Source organism: Aquarana catesbeiana, linkage group LG05 (assembly GCF_042186555.1).
Source record: "Aquarana catesbeiana isolate 2022-GZ linkage group LG05, ASM4218655v1, whole genome shotgun sequence".
Taxonomy (NCBI): domain Eukaryota; kingdom Metazoa; phylum Chordata; class Amphibia; order Anura; family Ranidae; genus Aquarana; species Aquarana catesbeiana.
Genome location: NC_133328.1, coordinates 267,503,897 through 267,525,643, shown reverse-complemented (window position 1 = coordinate 267,525,643; position 21,747 = coordinate 267,503,897). Strand labels below are relative to the sequence as shown.

At 41.2% G+C, this 21,747-nt stretch overlaps 1 protein-coding gene across 6 annotated transcripts in view; it reads left to right on the top strand.

Annotated features, from left to right (window-relative positions):
* ICE1 (interactor of little elongation complex ELL subunit 1) overlaps positions 1 to 21,747 on the top strand; it is a 467,878-nt gene that overhangs the window by 368,919 nt on the left and 77,212 nt on the right. For all 6 annotated transcript variants that reach the window (XM_073630761.1, XM_073630760.1, XM_073630759.1 and 3 more), the window contains one exon: positions 2,120 to 2,226. In XM_073630761.1, the coding sequence (XP_073486862.1) occupies positions 2,120 to 2,226 (107 nt within the window). The remainder of the gene's footprint in view (positions 1 to 2,119; positions 2,227 to 21,747) is intronic.

The window sequence follows — 21,747 nt, the reverse complement described above, 5'->3', positions numbered from 1 at the left end:
CCCATCCATGCTCAGCCATCCCCATCAACGGCTCATTTATGCCTCATTCATGCTCATCCATGCCACATCAGTTCTCATCTATGCCACTACAGTGCCCATCAGTGCCACTACAGTGCCTCACAAAAATGTAATAGGTAGTGAAATTAGGTTTGAAATGTATGCCCCTAGAACACCTGATGGTGCGCCCTGCATGTTGGGCCTCTGTATGTGGCCAGACTGTGGAAAAGTCTCACACATGTGGTATCGCCATACTCGGGAGGAGTAGGAGCATCTATTTTGGTGTGTAATTTTTGGTGTGTACATGCTGTGTTAGAAATATTGCATACATTGACAACTTTCTTTCCACATTTTCCAAAAACTTGTGGAAACAAGTTACATGTTCAAAAGACTCATTGTGCCTCATAGATTATACGTTGGGGTGTTTTATTTCCAAAATGGGGTCATTTTGTGGGCATTTCCATTGTCCTGGTGCTCCAGGGCCTTCAAAAGTGCAAGAGGTAGTCAAGAAATTAAATGTGTATTTTATGTCCCCTGTATTGAATGCCTGATGGTGCACCCTGCATGGTGGGCCTCTGTATGTGGTCATGCTGTATAAAAGTCTCACACGTGTGGTATCTCCATACTCTGGAGGAGTAGAATGTGATTTGGGGTGTAATTTATGGTATGCATATGTTGTGTGTGTGTGTGTGTGTGTGTGTGTGTGTGTGTGTGTGTGTGAGAAATAACCTGTAATATGACAATTTTGTATAAAAAAAAAAAAAAATTTTTTTGCTTATAATTATGGGAAAAAATTACAACTTAAAAAAACTCACCACACCTCTTACTAAGTACCTTGGAATGTCTACTTTCCGAAAAAGCGGTCATTTGGGGGGTATTTGTACTGTCCTGGCTTGTTAGGGTCTAAAGAAATGAGACTCAGTAGTACACCAGGTGTGATCAATTTTTAGTGCCATAGCTTACCAAAGATATGTAGCAGTATACATTTTGGCCAAAATTTATGAAGAAAAAATAACTAATTTGCATTTTTCATTTATAGTGCAAAAAATAAAAAACCTAGCGGTGATTAAATACTACCAAAAGAAAGCTCAATTTGTGTGAAAAAAAAGGAGAAAAAATTCATTTGAGTACAATGTTGCATGACTGAGTAATTGTCATTCAGAATGTGAGAGCGCTGAAAATTTGGTCTGGTTAGGAAAGGGATTTAAGTGCCCAGTGGGTAAGTGGTTAAGGCCTTAGAACCACTTTAACATTTCTTTTGTCAGTTTCAAGTTGTTTCAGAGAAGTCTACGGGCCCTTCTTTTTTTCATGGAAGGATACCAACAAATTTGTTCACATCTGTGTAAAATGGTTTCTATGACAGAATTATATGAAGGAAAACTGACCAAATGTATGTTTTGCCCTTGTTGACCAGTTATTTGGAGCTAAAAGATTTTTTAATGTCTCTTTTACACTGGTGCGCTTTTGCTGTGCTTTTCCAGGGCAACTAAAGCACATGACAGCTATTTCCTGCTACATCCTAAGTAACTGTTCAAACCAGCAGGTGTGCAGTGTTTTAAAAGTTCTGCATGCTGCATCTTCGGTGCAGTTTTTCAAAAGTGCACCCAAAAAAATCACCTTCCATTGTAAGTCAATGGAAATGTATCAGAAGTGCATTAGTGTGAAATGGCCCTCCTAAATTGGTCAAGTCTGTGATAAATCAATCAATTATGTGTATACTTAATGCGAGTATGTTGTGATGAGTGAACATTGTGCTTCTTTTACATTGTCCACTGGGGGCTTATTCTTCAGCAAGCTACTGTATATTGCAATTAGATTTTCTAAATCTGGCTATGCTGCTCAGTGTGTGTGAATTAACTGATTGGAAAAGAGGTGTTGCATGACACTGTTTTATGTACATTTTGCTTTTCAAGGGTGCCTGCATAACAAGTCTAAACAGAGTTACACAAAGCATTGAAGAGTAAATTTAAATATAGGTATTTCAATTGTGTATTTAGTTGCTTGCTTGGAATTTAGTTTTAACTATGATTCTTCATGTAATTGCTATGAACTGCTTTGTGCAGGATTGACAAAATGCATTTTGGCCCTAGAAAACTAAATTTTTATCCCAATGTTTCCTTAGTAAAGAATTGTGGCCCCTACTGGATAAATGGGTGAAGCGCAAAAAAGGCAATCCTAATGTCTCATTTGTCTCTGATATCCTTGTCGCTACAGTACTTCGTCTAGTAGGTAAGTGCTGCTGTTAATGTTTTTCCTACATTTCTGGCCTTAATCTTTGACAAACATAGTTAAAAAGGAAGAAAGAATGATGCAGCTTTATTGTTCCTCTGCTCATTTTAAAAATGCTGAGTCAGAAGCCGAGGACAAAAAGCAGGCAACTTTAGATGCTTGCGTTTGTTCTCATTTAGCTTGTGCAGGTCCCAGGAGCCCTGAATCCTGGGGTGCTTCTATTATGTAACTCTTGATAGGCTCCTGTGATTGAGCACTTGCCACACTTTCCCTGTCTCCCTTTTGCTCAAGGGTCAACTCATCATAGTTTTGGACACATATGACATGAAAAGTGAAATCTTTTTTTGAACTTTGATCTTGGTTGCCATGATTTTTAAATGCTTATAAAATGTAGCGGTGAAGTAATTTGCAGTCACCTACATCCTCTGTTAACCAAAAATAATTCTACTTTGGAAGCACGGAAATGTTAACTAAGAATGATCTAGCAATACCCTGAGAAGACTGATCTAAAGTAGTCTAATAAATACCAACATCCTTACTCAGCTTACGTACCATTCTTTCGGATGTATTTACTTCATACACTGTACTGGTTGATATCTATTTTTTTTTTTTTTTTTTTTAACTATAGTCTGTTTGTCACCTGGACGTTTGTATTGACCCTTTTGTGCTTCATAAACTCACTCTCTTAAAAAAAAAAAAAAAACAACATCCACAATGAAAATTAAATGCGAGGCAAATCATTCTTAAAGCACCCAATAGTATATTTCTCCAATGCCCTACATGTACGGTATTTAAAGGATGTGAAAAAAGGAGACCATGCACATATTCCAGACAACACTTTCTGAAAGACAGTCTCCTGTCTTAGGGCTCATGCACACTGTAGCTCAAAAAAAAAACATCTTTTACATGTGTTTGAGCTTTTGTTTTAAGTAGTATTAAATGCTCAATTTAGAAAATAAAATACATTCAGAGCTGTTAAGTATTACTATGTGCATGAATAGCTCTGTATGTATGTAAATACAGAACTCTTTTCACACCACTGCCGCCTCCAGGTCCCCGTGTGACGTTTCCCTGAACTTCCAGCAGGAAGGGAAGTGAATGCACCGAGTAACTTCAGTACACTTGCATCGCCTGTGTAAAGGGGGGGGGGGGGGAGTAGCTTGCAGCCCCATAACTCTTTCTATGGACACATGCATTGTCTGTAGGTGCCAGCTAGGAGCATGCACACAAGGGTGGCTACGTAGAACACTACAAAAGAATGGAGCCACCCTCAATCTGGATTTTTCAGCCAGCTCTGAGGGAAAGCCTAACAATAAAGATACAAATAGTTCACAAGTTCAAAAAGCAGCATACCTGCAAGATATTACAGCAGCATTCGAAAGAGATAAAAAATAAATCCTTTAAAATCACTTGTAAGCAAATCTATACTGCAGGAAATATGTAGGCTACTATATATATATATATTTTCTCACAAAAGTGAGTACACCCCTCTTATTTTTGCAAATATTTTATTATATCTTTTCAACACGGAAGAATTTACACTTTGCTACAATGTAAAGTAGTTAGTGTACAGCTTGTATAACAGTTTAAATTTGCTGTCCCCTCAAAATAACTCAACACACAGCCATTAATCTCTAAACCACTGGCAACAAAAGTAAGTACACCCCTACGTGAAAATGTCTAAATTGGGCCCTTTTAGCCATTTTCCCTCCCCGGTGGCATGTGACTCGTTAGTGTTACAAGGTCTCAGGTGTTAATGGGGAGCAGGTGTGGTAAATTTGGTGTCATCACTCTCACTCTCTTACTGGTCACAGGAAGTTTAGCATGGCACCTCATAGCAAAGAACTCTTTGAGGATCTGAAAAAAAAAAGAATTGTTGCTCTGCAAAAAGATGGCCTAGGCCGGTGATGGCGAACCTTGGCACCCCAGATGTTTTGGAACTACTTTTCCCATGATGCTCAACTACACTGCAGAGTGCATGAGCATCATGGGAAATGTAGTTCCAAAACATCTGGGGTGCCAAGGTTTGCCATTACTGGCCTAGGCTAAAGAGGATTGCCAAGACCCTGAAACTGAGCTGCAGCATGGTGGCCAAGACCATACAGCGCTAACAGGACAGGTTTCACTCAGAACAGGCCTCGCCACGGTCGACCAAAGAAGTTGAGTGCATGTGCTCAGCAGCATAACCAGAGGTTGTCTTTGAGAAATAGACGTATAAGTGCTGCCAGCATTGCTGCAGAGGTTGAAGGGGTGGGGAGTCAGCCTGTCAGTGCTCAGACCATATACCACACACTGCATTAAATTGGTCTGCATGGCTGTCGTCCCAGAAGGAAGCCTCTTCTAAAGATGATGCACAAGAAAGCCTGCAAACAGTTTGCTGAAGACAAGCAGACTAAGGACATGGATTACTGGAACCATGTCCTTTGGTCTGCTGAGACCAAAATAAACTTATTTGGTTCAGATGGTGTCAAGCGTGTGTGGCGGCAACCAGGTGAGGAGTACAAGTGTCTCTTGCCTACAGTCAAGAATGGTGGTGGGAGTGTCATGGTCTGTGGCTGCATGAGTGTTTCTAGCACTGGGAAGCTACAGTTGAGGGAACCATAAATGCCAACATGTACTGTGACATACTTAAGCAGAACATGATCCCCTCCCTTTGGAGACTGGACCGCAGGGCAGTATTCCAACATAACGACCCCAAACGCACCTCCAAGATGACCACTGCCTTGCTAAAGAAGCTGAGGGTAAAGGTGATGGGCTGGCCTAGCATGTCTCCAGACCCAAACCCTATTCTGTGGGGCATCCTCAATCGGAAGGTGGAGGAGAGCGAGGTCTCCAGCATCCACCAGTTCCGTGATGTCATGGAGGAGTGGAAGAGGACTCCAGTGGCAACCTGTGAAGCTCTAGTGAACTCCATGCCCAAGAGGGTTAAGGCAGTGCTGGAAAATGTTGGTGGCCACACAAAATAATGACACTTTGTACCCAATTTGGACATTTTCACTTAGGGGTGTACTCACTTTTGTTGCCAGCAGTTTAGACATTAATGGCTGTGTGTTGAGGAGACAGCAGATTTCGACTGTTATGCAAGCTGTACACTCACTACCTTACATTGTTCAAAGTGTCATTTCTTTAGTGTTTTCACATGAAAAGATATAATAAAATTATTTACAAAAATGTGAGGGGTATACTCACTTTTGTGCGATACTGTGTGTGTGTGTGTGTGTGTGTGTATATATATATATATATATATATATATATATATATACACACACACAGTTGTGTTCATAAGTTTACATGCCATTGCAGAATTTGTGATTTATTGGTGATTTCAGAGAATATGAATGATAACACAAAAACATTTCCTTCACCCATGGTTAGTGATTATTATCAATCAACTGTCTTTACTCTTTTTAAATCATAATGGCAACAGAAACTACCCAAATGACTCTGATCAAAAGTTTACATACCCTGGTTTTGGCCTGATAACATGCACACAAGTTGACACAAAGGGGTTTGAATGGCTATTAAAGGTAACCATCCTCACCTGTGATCTGTTTGCTTGTAATTAGTGTGTGTGTATAAAAGGTCAGTGCGTTTCTGGACTCCTGACAGACCCTTGCATCTTTCATCCAGTGCTGCACTGACGTTTCTAGATTCTGAGTCATGGGGTAAGTAAAAGAATTGTCAAAGGATCCGTGGGAAAAGGTAATTGAACTGTATAAAACAGGAAAGGGATATAAAAAGATATCCAATTAATTGAAAATGTCAATCAGCAGTGTTCAAACTCTAATCAAGAAGTGGAAAATGAGGGGTTCTGTTGAAACCAAACCACGGTCAGGTAGACCAACTAATATTTCAGCCACAACTGCCAGGAAAATTGTTTGGGATGCAAAGAAAAAACGATAAATAACTTCAGGTGAAATACAGGACTCTCTGAAAACATGTGGCGTGGCTGTTTCAAGATGCACAGGATTGCTATTTTGGGGATGTGTGAGCTACAAAGGCTCAGGAAATTTGGTCAAAATTGTTGGCAAGATAAATGCAGTAAGTTAATGAAAAAATACTGGAGGTACATTTGCATTTATTAGCCAGGAAGCTGCGCATGGGACGTACTTGGATGTTCCAACATGACAATGATCCAAAACACAAAGCCAAGTCGACCTGTCATTGGCTAGAGCAGATCAAAGTGAAGGTTCTATAGTAACCATCTCCGTCTCCTGACCTCAGTATCATTGAGCCACTCGGGGGAAATCTCAAATGTGCAGTTCATGCAAGACAGCCCAAGAATTTAAAGAAACTGGAGGCTTTTTGCCAAGAGGAATGGGCAGCTTTACCATCTGAGAAGATAAAGAGCCTCATCCACAAATACCACAAAAGACTTCAAGCTGTCATTGGTGTTAAAGGGGGCAATACACGGTATTAAGAACTTTGGCATGTAAACTTTTGATCAGGTTCATTTGGGTAGTTTCAGTTGTCATTATGATTTAAAAAGAGTAAACATAGTTGATTGATAATAAATGGCTTCAGCCAAGCACTAACCATGAGTGAAAGAAAACTTTTTGTGTTATCATTCATATTCTCTGAAAAATGGCCAAGAAATCATAAATTCTGCCAGGGTGAGCACAACTGTGTGTGTGTGTGTGTGTGTGTGTGTGTGTGTAGTGAATTGCATATCATACCAGTTCCAGTTCAACAGTTTCAGGCTGTAAAGCTTGCGCCCTTCTTCATGGTGGAACAAAATTCTAATGACAAATAGCTTCACATCTCTTTTATATCACCACATTTCACACACCAGGAATCAATTAGGTAATCATTAAACAATTAAGTCAGAAAAGGACATTTGCATAACTTCATCCTATTCTTAGAGAGACAGCCTGACAAGATGCAATCACCCTCCAAAATCCCCTAGGAAGCACTCCAGCAATATCCTATTATGAAAACATATAAAAGATAAATAGGCACATATAATATATATATATATATATATATATATATATATATATATATATATATATATATATATATATATATATATATATATATATATATATATATATATATATATATAATATATATATAGATTTGTTACCAATGGGAACATCCCATCCCTTTAAATACATTTTCCATGAGAGTCCTTATTCCCCTATATATCCCTAATATGTACACCTTTTAATCATAAAAAAGCCCAATTTATCATTAACAAGTGCCCCCCCAGAATTGTAGAATTGTTTGTGTGTGTGTGTATATATATATATATATATATATATATATATATATATATATATATATTACTTATGCAAATCAAGGTCAGATTTCAAACCCCTAGGCTGTAATGTATCCAGGCCATTTATACATTGTACTTCCAATTTTCTGAATTTCAATTCCCCCCTCGTCTATTTATAGGAACCGCATCAATTATCATATACCAGAGTTGTGAAACAGTGTGACCCATTTCAACAAAATGTCTTGCAAGGGGCAATTTTGTCAATTTATCCCTTAAGTATTTATGCCTAGCTATTCTCTCCTTTTACCTTTTGAGTGGTTTCTCCCACATATAAGAGACCGCATGGACATTTATTATATAGATGACATGTGATGATTGGCATGTATAATACCCTTTAAAATCTATATTATAACCCCTATGGGGATGTGTAAAACTTTTTCCTTTTATCATAGAGTTGCAATGCATGCAACACAAACATGGATATGATCCATGATTATGTGGACCTAAAAATGTTAGGTTTGTTTTTTTTTTTTTGGTTGAAATTGGTCCAATCTAACTAATCTATTGTGTATGGTTCTACCCTTACGATATGAGGAAAAGGGGGGATTATTGAATTCAGAAATTTGGGGAAAATTTTCTTTTAATATATGCCAATGTTTTTAATGATATTTTGTATTCGGAATGAGTGATATTGGGAAACAAAAGGTAATCTTCTATCCATCCTATTCTTTTTTTCATCCACTTTCTTTCACTCCTTATAAGCTGCAATGGATAACCCCTCTAACTTCATTAACTTTCCATTTCATGGAGATGCTTCTCTGTCTGCTTGATCAGTGACAATTCTATTAACCCTTGTTAGTTGACTTTTTGGAATAGATTTAAGTACCCCAGGTGGGTGAAAACTTTTATAATATAAAAGTTGGTTGCGATCTATAGGTTTTACATACAGATCACTGGAAATCTACCATTCCTAACTACAATACATGTATCCAAAAAAGGCATTTTTTTCCTAACACGCAGTCATATTAAATTGTAGTCCAGGTATCAATATAAGCATGGAATGATGATAATGTGTTCAGATCACCCTCCCATATAGCAAATACATCGTCCAGAAATTGGAACCAACACTTACAATTTTCTTTAAATAAAACATTATTATATATGAAAGCTTTTTCAATCATATCAACAAATGTATTTGCGGGGGGCCACATTTAAGGCCATCGCCGCACCCCTAAATTGGCGATAGTATGTATCTTTGAAAAGAAAAATGTTTTCCTCCAAAACAATTTCCAATAACTGTATCAACAAATACAAAAGCATTTATTGTCATATAACACGCACCCTAACTTTAAGAGGGAAGTTTCAGGGGAAAAAAAATTTCCACAGACCTGTTTACATTTCAAAGCTCCCCTCTGCAAAGATCCCCAGTCTCCTGGGACAGCACTGCCAGCATACTCTAAAGTTTAACCACTTCAATACCAGGCACTTATACACCTGCCTGCCCAAGCCAATTTTCAGCTTTCAGCGCTGTCGCAATTTGAATGACAATTGCGTGGTCATGCTACACTGTACCCAAACAAATCATTTTGTTCCCACAAATAGAGCTTTCTTTTGGTGGTATTTGATCACCTCTGTGATTTTTATTTTTTGCGCAACAAATAAAAAAAGACCAAAAATTTAGGGGAAAAAGTTTTTCTTTGTTTCTGTTAAAATTCTTTGTAAATAAAAAATTTTCTTCTTCAGTGATGGGCACTGATATGGCTACACTAATGGGCACTGATAAGGTGGCACCAATGGGGTGGCACTGATAGGTGGCACTGGTATGCGGCAGTGATGGGCACTCATAGGCGGCAGTGATGGGCACTCATAGGCGGCAGTGATGGGCACTCATAGGCGGCAGTGATGGGCACTCATAGGCAGCACTGATGGGTACTTATAGGTGGCACTGATGGGTGGGCATGGATGGGCACTGAGAGGTGGCACTGATGGACACTGATGGGTGGCATTGCTGGGCATCACTTGTCTGTACTGATCCATAATGTTGCCAGTCAGTGCCCATTTGTTTGTACATACCTGGCCATCCACATGCTGGGGGCTTCCCTGGTGGTCCTGACGGCTTCCCTGGTGGTCCTGACGGCTTCCCTGGTGGGTCAGTGTGGGCATCCATGGGGGAGCTGCACTGATAAACAATCAGCGCAGACCCCCCCCCCCGTCAGGAGAGCCACCGATCGGCTCTCCTCTAGTCGCGTCGGTCAGACGCCAGCGAGGAAAAGCCGATCAACGGCTCTTCCTGTTTACATCATTATTAGCCATGATTGGACACGGCTGATCATGTGGTAAAGAGCCTCCGCCGGAGGCTCTTTACCGAGATCGGTGTAGCGGTGTGTCAGATTGACACACCGCACCACCGATTGCTGCGATGCGCGCCCCCGGCAGCTGGATGTCATGTGATGCCCAGTCAGGATAACTGAACCACCACTCAGCTGTCATTTTGCTATAGGCCGGGCAGAAAGTGGTTAATAAAAAACAGTGCCAGTCCCTTCTCATAGATTATTCTTACAATGTGTCACGGTCATTGTAAACCAAAGCCTGCAAATACCTCATTAGCTCCATTCTTTCTGACTGGTCACATGATCGCTCTTCTCTGATGTTGCTCTCCTCCTCCAATCTAAAGCTACACTCAGAGGAGAGCGGCCGGAAAGAACGGCGAGAATTAGGTATTTGCGGGCTTCGATTTACTATGACACTTACACAGTCTACAAAAGATCTATGTAAAGGGGCTGGCACTGATTTTTTGTCCCAGGGCCAGGAGAGGCGGGGCGGCCGGCATGACACCCCCCAAATGTGTGGCACCCAGGGTAGTTGGCTGACTACTTGATCTGGTTACTGAACTCTGGCTATGTATTGACTATTCTTACTCTGTCTACCTTTTTATTATTATTAAACAAGTGTGATTAACTGTACCTCTGTCTCGGTCTGATTCATGGTTTCTGACAGTAGGTACCACTGTGCCGGTTTTCATTCTTATTGACCATAAGAATCTCACATTCTTGTCTGAGGCTAAGCGCCTCTCTCCCAGGAGGGCGCGATGGGCTCTTTTCTTGTCGAGTTTTAATTACATTGTCTCATTCTTACCCAGTACTAAGAATGTAAGGGCTGACGCCTTGTCACAACAATTTTCCTCCACTTCCAAGATGGAGTCTGTTACAGTTCCTGTAATTCCTCCTGATCATATTCTGGCTACGGTTCGCACCAGTCTTACTTCTCCTTTGGATGACAAAATTCTTGCTGCTCAGGTCGATGCTCCTCCTGAGAAACCTTATGACCGCTGCTTTGTTTCCGATAGTCTCAGTACTGCTGTGCTCCAGACTTACCATTCTCCCAAGGCTGCTGGCCACCCTGGGAAGAATCAACTCTTTTGGGCCATTTCCCAACAATTCTGGTGGGATAGTCTATGTGCTGATGTAACCGCCTTCGTAGCTGCCTGTTCCATGTATGCTCAGAGTAAGACCCCACGACACCTTCCAGTGGGCCTCCTACAACCGATACCCAATGGAGAGAGGCCCTGGACCCACCTGTCTATGGATTTCATTGTGGAGTTACACAACTCTCAGGGCAACACAGTTATCCTTATGGTGGTTGACCGGTTCTTGAAAATGTTGCATTGTTTTCCACTCAAGAAGTTGCCTACTTCTAAGGAACTGGCTTCTATTTTTGCTTGGGAGATCTTCCGCTTACATGGGCTACCCAAGGTGATTGTCTCAGACAGGGGTAGTCAGTTTGTGTCCCGGTTCTGGCGAGCCTTTTGTGCACAGTTGAGTATTCAGCTTGCTTTCTCCACTGCTTATCACCCGCAGTCTAATGGGGCCGCAGAACGAGTCAATCAGTCCTTGGAGCAATTCCTACATTGCTATATTTCTGACCATCATAACAACTGGTTAGACCTCTTACCGTGGGTGGAGTTTGCTCACAATAGTTCCTTGAATTCAGCTTCCCATTTGTCTCCGTATATGGCGAACTATGGTTTCCAACCTTCCGTGTTGCCTGCCTTGTTTTGTTCTACAGAGTATTCCTGCATTAGAGGAGCATCTCCGTGGCCTTCGTTCCACTTGGGCACAAGTCCAGGAGGCTTTGTGACATGCTAACGATAGGTACAGACTCCATACTGACCGCAGACGCCTGCCTGTGCCTTCCTACCAGGTTGGGGACAGAGTCTGGCTGTCATCTCGCAACCTCTGACTTCGCGTCCCCCTCTTTGAAGTTCGCACCTATTGGGCCTTTCCGTATCCTTTGCAGGATTAACCCAGTGGCTTACGCATTGGACCTTCCTCATAGTATGTGCATCTCTAATGTGTTTCATGTCTCCTTATTGAAACCTTTGGTCTGCAACCGCTTTACCACCTCGGTGCCACGTCCTCACTCTATACATGTTGAGAACCACGAGGAGTATGAAGTACAATCCATTGTTGACTCCCGTAGATTCCGTGGGCGCATACAGTACCTGGTGCATTGGAAGGGGTACAGTCCGGTGGAACGCTCTTGGGTCTCATCCTCGGACGTACATGCCCCTGTCCTCCGTGATTTCCATAGACGTTTTCCCCTCAAGCCCGGTGGTCCTCCGGGGGGGAAGGGGTCATTGAGAAGGGGGTACTGTCAGGGCTTCTCTGAGCTGGCCGCTCAGCTGTCGGCTAATTGCCAGCTCCTTTCTCTCCACAGTGACTCGGCTGTTGATGATCTGCTCGTCAGACCTGGCTACTTAAAGCCGTCCAGCTCACTTCATCTCTGCCTTCGCCTTTGGTCACATCTCAGAAACTTTCTCCTGCGTTCCTGTTGAAGACTTGCTCGGCTGACGTCCCTTCTGGCTCCTGATCCTGCTTGCTGTACTACTATGTTGATCTCTGGCTCCCTGACATTGGCATTGGCTGACTACCTGATCTGGTTACTGAACTCTGGCTATGTACTGACTACGCTTACTCTGTTTACCTTTTTATTATTATTATTAAACAAGTGTGATTAACTGTACTTCTTTCTCGGTCTGATTCATAGTTCCTGACATCACCCCCCTTGGCTTTTTACCTATTTTGTTACATTACAGCTTTTAGTTCAATGTTTTGTTAATCTGAATTATATGTGATGGATCAGAACACAATAGTCTTCTTTGGTGAAGTAAAATTAGAAAAATATGTACCGTATTTATCGGGGTATAACATGCACTTTTTTCCCCTTAAAATCAGGGGAAAATCGTGGGTGCGTGTTATACACCGATCCCTGCCATCTCTAAAGAAAGAGGCACGAGAACCGCTGAATTACATAGAGCCGCGATCTCCTGTGTGCCCGGTGCTCCGTCACTCACAGCCACGCAGGTACAAAGGAGATTGCGGCTCTGTGTAATTCAGCGGCGCTTGCTCCTCCTCTTACCTTGGAGACAGCAGGGATAATCCAACACTGGCGAGGCTGCAATGATGGGAAAGGTGAGGCTGCAGATGGGCACTGAGCAGGGTGCATTGATGAGCTGTGACCCTAATTTTGCTTCAAAGTTCTTTATTTAAAATGGTAAGGTTTTTTTCCCTTTAAACTTCCCTCCTAAAATTGGGGTGCATGTTATACGCCTGTGCGTGTTATACACCGATAAATACGGTACATAAAACAGTTTTTCACAAATAAAAAAATAATTGGCATGTGCGTATGTATTCACCCCCTTTGTTATGAACCCCATAAAAAGATCTGGTGCAACCAATTACCTTCAGAAGTCACATAATTAGTGAAATGATGTCCACCTGTGTGCAATCTACGTGTCACATGATCTGTCATTACATATACACACCTTTTTGAAATGCCCCAGAGGCTGCAACACCTAAGCAAGAAGCACCACTAACCAAACACTGCCATGAAGAACAAGAAACTCTCCAAACAAGTAAGGGACAATGTTGTTGAGAAGTACAAGTCAGGGTTAGGTTATAAAAAAAAAAAATCCAAATATTTGATGATCCTTAGGAGCACCATCAAATCTATCATAACCAAATGGAAAGAACATGGCACAACAGCAAACCTGCCTAGAGATCACCGCACACCAAAACTCACGGACTGGGCAAGGAGGGCATTAATCAGAGAGGCAGCACAGAGACATAAGGTAACCTTGGAGGAGCTGCAGAGTTCCACAGCAGAGACTGGAGTATCTGTACATAGGACGCAATAAGCCGTATGCTCCATAGAGTTGGGCTTTATGGCAGAGTGGCCAGAAGAAAGCCATTACCTTCACCAAAAAACAAAATGCCACGTTTTGAGTTTGCGATAAGGCATGTGGGAGACTCCTAAAATGGAGGAAGCTGCTCTGGTCTGATGAGACTAAGATTGAACTTTTTGTCCCTCAAAGAAAACGCTGTCTGGGGCAAACCCAACAAATCACATCACCCAAAGAACACCATCCCCACAGTGAAACATGGTGGTAGCAGCATCATGCTGTGGGGATGTTTTTCAGCAGTCGGGACTGGGAAAGTGGTCAGAGTTGAGGGAAAGATGGATAGTGCTAAGTACAGGGATATTCTTTATCAAAACCTGTACCACTCTGTGTGTGTGTGTGTGTGTGTGTGTGTGTGTGTGTGTGTGAATTGAGGCTAAGGCAGAGGTTCACCTTCCAGCAGGACAATGACCCCAAACACACTGCTGAAGCAACACTTGAGTGGTTTAAGGGGAAACATGTAAATGTGTTGGAATGGCCTAGTCAAAGCCCAGACCCTATGCCAATAGAAAATCTGTGGTCAGACTTAAAGATTGCTGTTCACAAGCGCAAACCATCCAACTTGAAGGAGCTGGAGCAGTTCTGCAAGATGAAATGGGCAAAAATCCCAGAGGTAAGATGTGGCAAGCTCATAGAGACTTATCCAAAGCGACTTGGAGCTGTGATAGCTGCAAAAGGTGGTTCTACAAAGTATTGACTTTAGGGGGGTGAATAGTTATGCACATTGATTTTTTCTTCTGTTATTTTGTCCTATTTGTTGTTTGCTTCACAATAAAAAAAAAAAAAAAAATCTTCAAAGTTGTGGGCATGTTCTGTAAATTAAATAGTGCAAATCCTCAAACCATCCATGTTAATTCCAGGTTGTGAGGCAACAAAACACGAAATATGCCAAGGGGGGGGGGGTGAATACTTTTGCAAGGCACTGTATACAAAGGTGCTGTAACGGATTCAGTGCTGGAGATAATTGCGTGACCTGGAGGATCATTTCAATTCTGATGGAATTTAGGCAAAATGTAAATGACCTGTGTAATAGGATATTCCGCCATTAAATATGACTGTGTGTCATTATCTATTATTACATTTTCTTAATTCTATTTTGTATTTGATAAATTGGATTGGAATCAAGTCAGGCATACGTTTTATCATCAGATAATTGTCTTATTTCCCTTTCATATTTAACCATATCCATTACAACAATAGATCCTCTTTTGTCAGCTGGCTTGATAGTTATATCCCGCCTAGCTGACAATGAGGCTAATGCTAGTTTTTCAGCCGGATTTAAATTGTTAGGTGTATGGTCAATTATAGGTTGGTCATGCAAAAAAGCCTTTTTTTTTTCTTGGTCTGTTTTTTTCAAGTATATAACTCTATTGCTGGAATAGAAGTAGGTGGTGTCATTCTACTCTTGTTTCTCAAACTCATATTTGTTATCTTAACTTATATCCTGTCTTAACAAAAAATCACTCATATGTTCTTTAGCACAAAAACCAAAGCCCCTATTAACCGCTTCAGCCCCGGAAGATTTTACCCCCTTCTTGACCAGATTACTTAATGCGATTCGCCACTGCATCGCTTTAACTGACAATTGCACGGTCGTGCGACTCTGCACCCAAACAAAATTGACGTCCTTTTTTTCCCACAAGTAGAGCTTTCTTTTGGTGGTATTTGATCACCTCTGTGTTTTTTGCGCTATAAACCAAAAAAGAGCGACAATTTAGAAAAAAAAATGCAATATCTTTTTACTTTTTGCTAAAATAAATATCCCCCAAAAAATATATTAAAAAAAATATTTTTTCCCTCAGTTTAGGCCAATATGTATTCTACATATTTTTGGTAATAAAATTGCAATAAACGTATATTGATTGGTTTGTGCAAAAGTTATAGTGTCTACAAAATAGGGGATAATTTTATTGGCATTTTTATTTTTTTTTACTAGTAATGGCGGCGATCTGCGATTTTTATCGAGACTGCCACATTATGGCAGACACGACGGACAATTTTGACACATTTTTGTGACCATTGCCATTTTTACAGCGATCAGGGAAGGGGTTAACCACTAGGAGGCGATCAAGGGGTTAATATGTTCCCTATTGTTTGTTCTAACTGAAGGGGGGAGGGCACTGTAGGGGAGATGACAGATCGCTGTTCATACTCTGTATGAACAGACGATCTGTCTGTTCTCCCCTCAGAGAATCATAAACTGTGTGTTTACACACACAGATCGCGGTTCTCCGTGTGCCCCGAGCGATCGCGGGAGCCCGGCCATTTTCGCAACCGTCGGGCACTCGCATCGGCTCCATGGGCGAGTAGGGGGCGCGCGCAGCGCGCCCCTAATGGCCAAATCTGGAAGTGACGTAACATGACGGCGATCCGCGCAGCCAAGCCATGTTGCGCAGTACAACTGCAGCAGCTGGTCGGCAAGCGGTTAAGCAGTTGCAATTCAATATCAGAGAAAAATATTATATACCACATTTTCTACTTGAGTCTCTGTTCGTTCTCTGTGTAAATACTCTTCCTCCCGAAGCTTCTCCTGTGGCTCCTGCCTCCCCTCCTCCACCGGGGGGATTTGTAGAGGCTGCCTCCAAAAAATTGGGATCAAATCCATGTGCCGATGATGACCTCTGATGAGGTCATTGAAGATGTTGAAGTAGATCATGTTTTATGTCGCTATTCTTGTTGATGAGCTTTATATCTAATAATTTGGGTTATTCCAATTATAAACTCATTCATGTGTATAGTTATAGTATAATTTTGTTCCACCCTGCAGAAGGGCGCAAGCTTTACAGCCCAAACTGTTGAACTGGAACTGGTATGATATGCAATTCACTTGTACGTGACTATTTTTTAATAAATCATTTTAAGTGCAGCAATCACTTGACTGGTTTCTATATGTGGCTGAATGGGAAGTCCTGATTGCATGCACTAGAAGAGTGTCATTCTACAAGAGTAGAATGACACCACCTACTTCTATTCCAGCAGTAGAATTATATATTAACCACTTCAATACCAGGCACTTAGACACCTTCCCGCCCAGGCCAATTTTCAGCTTTCAGTGCTGTCACAATTTGAAGGACAATTGCGCGGTCGTGCTACACTGTACTCAAAAATTTTTTTTATCATTTTGTTCCCACAAATAGAGCTTTCTTTTGGTGGTATTGGATCACCTCTGCGGTTTTTATTTTTTGCGCAACAAATAAAGACCGAAAATTTTGAAAAAAAAAACATGTTTTTATTTGTTTCTGTTAAAATTTTTTGTAAATAAGTACGTTTTTTTCTTCAATGATGAGCACTGATATGGCTGCGCTGACAGGCACTGATACGGCGGCACTGATGGGCACCGATGAGGTAACACCGATGAGGTGGCACCAATGAGGTGGCACTGATGATGGGCACTGATATGTGACTCTGATGGGCACTGATAGGTGGCACTGGTATGCGGCACTGATGGGCACTCATAGGTGGCACCGATGGGCACTCATAGGTGGCATTGATAGGTACTTAGGGGTGGCACTGATGGGTATGTCATATGACGCCCAGTCAGGATAATGGAACCACTTCCCGGACGTCAATCCGCTATAGGCCGGGCGGGAAGTGGTTAAAAAAACAGACCAAGAAATGCTTTTTTGCATGACCAACCTATAATTGACCATACACCTAACAATTTAAATCCAGCTGAAAAACTAGCATTAGCTTCCTTGTCAGCTAGGCGGGATATAACTATCAAGCCAGCTGACAAGGGAGGATCTATTGTTGTAATGGATACGGTTAAATATGAAAGGGAAATAAGACATTATCTTATGATCAAACTTATGCCCGACTTGATTCCAATCCAATTTTTCAAATACAAAATAGAATTAATAAAATTGTAAAACAAACTGTAAATGATCGAATAATACAGTGCTGTGAAATAAGTATTCGCCCCCTTCCTGATTTTTTTTTTTTTTTTTTTTTTTGCACTTAACACTTGAATGATTCAGATCATCCAACACATTTTTTTTCCTTTGCTTTTTTCTTTTTTTCCAAACACGCTTTATTGGAAAGGTATGCATAGTATTTAAGTTACATACAGTAGTAGTAAGTAACAATACAGTACACTAAATGAGTGTGGTACATCACAGCTCCTAAGAAGGAGCTCACTTAGGCAGTCAATGAATACAGTCAATAAATACAGACTAAACTGTATTTATATTAAGTAGTATAATAACATTTTCACAACAATACTTAAATGAAAGGCTAATGTGTAGCTTAGAACAGGGCGTTTTACCTTGATTTAAGGTAATAACCTGTGGGGAGAGAGTATGTGGTGAAAACTTGGTGTCTATATTCAAATCATTTGGCCTATTGTGGTAATTAAGGTATCCACCCTAGTGTTTGCAGTCAACAGACCCCTAGCAACCAATGTCGGGGAAGGGTTGTTCGGCAGGCCTAATATGTTGGCGTATCGGTAATGTGTTGTGATGATGGGTGAATGTTAAGTGAGGTGTGAATATCTTGGGGCTAATCCGAAGTCAGTAGATCTGAATGGAGTCATAGAGAGAAAAAAAAGGAAAAAGGGGGCTAAATAGTAATGGAAAGATCTTAAGATGTGAGATATAGGGGCGCAGAAAGTTTCAACCTCCTCCGACTGAAGGGTCAGCTTCTGGTCAGTGATTTGCCTCATCAGCTGTAAGTATTCATTTGTAGTTGTGACATGATGCCAGCATGACCAGGTTTTTTTTAAGCAAAAAGGAGGGAAGAAGGAGTTCTAGGGACTTTGGGGAAGCCCCGACCTGATAAGGTCACGTATTTCCATCCCTAGGGGACTTTACGTGAAATCGTGACCTGGGAAGGTCATATATTTCCATCCCTAACAAGTCAAAACAAAGGGAATAGGGAGAGTGGGACTTTAAATGAAGCACTCGGTAGCACATAGATAGTTGAGCTGAACAAGGGAACTTTATTTTGTGTACATTGTTGGTAACCATAGATATAATTTTGATATCAAGGCGATAGGTAAGCATTAGGATACAAATAAATTACCATAAAATGATAATACACATGTCTCAAGTGCGACCATTGCTACAAAGTTTAGACAAGATAATAAGAGTAAGATGGTACATATAATGATACAAAGCCATAGGTAAAACCATAATAAAATTCCCAAAGTTCAACCAGAATTGGGTTGGATACAATATATGATTGCAAGGTAATGCCTGCAGGACCTGAGACCTCACTTGAACCTGTAGAGGTACAAATTACATAGGAAGTTGAGGATCTGGATGTAATTGAATGAAAACACGGCATCAAGTAGCTCTACGCGTTTGACCAGGTTTTTATAAATTTAGAGGTTGTCTCCTTTGACAGATGTACAAGTTCTTCCATCTCAGCAATCCTGTTTATGCGCTTGAACCAGTCTACGATGGTTGGAGGTGTGGATGAGCGCCAGTATACTGGAAAGCACATCTTGGCAGCATTTATTAGTGTATTGCTAGTGATTTATGGTACTTCTTATGGGAAGATGAGTGATGTAAGAGCATTTGGGCAGGTGAGAAATATTTTGTAAAGGTTGTGATTAGGGTTGAAAGGCGGTGAGCTTTTTTCCAGAGGGGTTGGATCGAGGGGCAATCCCACCAAATGTGTAATAGGTAACCTGCTTCTCTCGATCAACGCCAGCAGAGGGAGGATAGCGTTGGAGATATCTTATTTAGTCTGAGAGGTGTCCTATACCATCTGAAAAATATTTTTTAGCCGTTTTCGTGAGCTGAAACATTGGTCAATCTCTTATGGATACAAGTATAAATGCGGTCCCAGTCGTCTTCTGTGAAGTCTACGGATAGATCTCATTCCCATTTCTGGCAAGCTGTGTTGGATTTGGGGTTGTGTTTGGCAAATAGGATGTAATAAATGTCTGAGATTACGTGTCTTTGAGGTTCTTTCCGCATGCATAGTGCTTTGAAAGGAGTTTGTTGTTGAGACCATTTCAGGTCAAGTTTGGGAGTCTCTAGAAAATTTTAAATCTGGGCGTATGCCCAGAAGGGGAAAGATTTGCTTAACGAAAATTGAGCTAGTGATGAGAGGGTTAGAAAGCCTCCCTTAGAAAAGAAATGTTCTGCTCGTATGTTTGGATGGGGCCAGATGTTGGAGAGAAGAGAGTCCGATAGGCCAGGAGTAAAGTCTGGATTGTGTCGAATGGGGGTTAATGGGCCTAGTGAGGAAGAAATCTGGAATTTTTTACATGCTACTTGAAAAATATGTAGAGTGAAGCTTATTTAGTGATGCGATTTGCAGACTAATGGGACATGACGTGGAGCAATTCATGGGAGTTGATGCAAAGGTGCTGGGGAGATGGCGTGTTCGAGTTGGACCCATGCTTTCAGTACATTCCAATCTAAGACTCGCGCAAGTTGACAGGCCCATTGATATTTGAGTATGTCAGGAAGGCCGATACTTTCTGCTTGGGTATCGTTAATCTTTCAAAGTTTAATCTTGGGTGGGCTTTGCTCCAGGTAAATTCTGTGCAGGCTCTCCGATAGGAGGAGAAGAAAGTTGTCGGTATTCTAATAGGCACAGTTTGCATTATGTACAATAGTCTGGGAAGGATATTCATTTTGACTATTGAAGCTCGGCCAAACCATGAGAAAAGGCCATAACCTTAGGTCTTGTTGGATGTTATTTAGAATTGGAAGATAGTTCTTTGCATAGAGGTCAGTTAATTTAGATGGTAACTGAATTTCAAGATACGTAATGGCATCTGGATTCCTCTTATAGGGGAAATTTGATTGGCATTGTCTTACTGTTTCTTTAACAATATGTTCAGGGCGTGCAATTTCGCAAAATGTATCTGTAGGTTAGACAATACTTTGAAATCGTTGAAGTCTTTGAGTAAGTTAGGTATCGTTGTGCTGGGCTCTGAAAGGAAGAGAATTTTTTGTGTCAGTATTACGATATTTTATTATATATTTTTTTGGGATAATTCTTTAACGTGGACTCAACGCACACCCGCCGTTCAAGCGGATTTCTGTTACATCCTACTGTGACTGGTTCGTACCAAGGCCCAGGCTGGGTTAAGCCACCTGTCTAAATGGCTTACTATCTGGTAAGCATGCCATTCATCAGCTGGGGGATATACTTTATGTCAAGTCACCGAATGTTATTATTTGTAAAGTTGGGACATTCATTATTTTGGACTTTAACCAGCACAACACAAAAATATTTTTTTCTGTTTTCCTGATATATATTCACTTTAATTTCACCCATTTTTCTACATCATATTTACACAGAGTTATTTAAATGTATTCATTAGGGATAATTTTATCCCACTCATTCCGGAATTAATCAATATTTTTGGTATTAATTTCTCAGCGCGGCTTCTCTGTTTCCTATTCGTTTTGAAATGTACCTGCCTACTCACAAACTGTCCTTTTTGTGAAAAATAAATATCCCTTTATTAGGGGTCATAACCAAATAAAGAGGAAGGAAACTCTGGAGAAACTGCTGAAATCGGCGAAGCCTTTTTACCCTAGGGCACACATCAATAATTTGCCAGCCAAAATTGGTGACCTGAGGAGTTCTTATAATAGTGAGCACAATCCGGTCCCAGACTACAAGAGATCAGGAACAGCAGAAGATGACATGTATGTCCCCAGGCTGTGGTCTATGGTAAACAAAGGACATCTAAGAACTCCTCTGTGTGGTGCTGTATAGTCTATTCAGAAAACATATTTTTGAAAGATGTTTCTTCTGATGTTGACAAATATGAGGAAGCAGACTTCTCCATGCAGTAATCACAGGTGCGTATATGGGACAACAGAGGGAATGGGTACCCTTACCCCAAAGTGTGGACACACACACCATACGGCGGTGGGTCAAACAGGCATCAAACAGTGATCTCCAATAGACTCTCCAACCAGGACCTTTGTGGTACAATGGTGTGTACCTGCGTCCACATCAGACAGGATGGATGATGGATACCTCACCCTGGGGACAACCGCCTGCAGGTATCTTCAAACCGGATTGAGCTGCGAAGTGTTTGTAGTCCTCACACCGACGCACTCATGACGAGACAACACAAAACTTCCTTCGC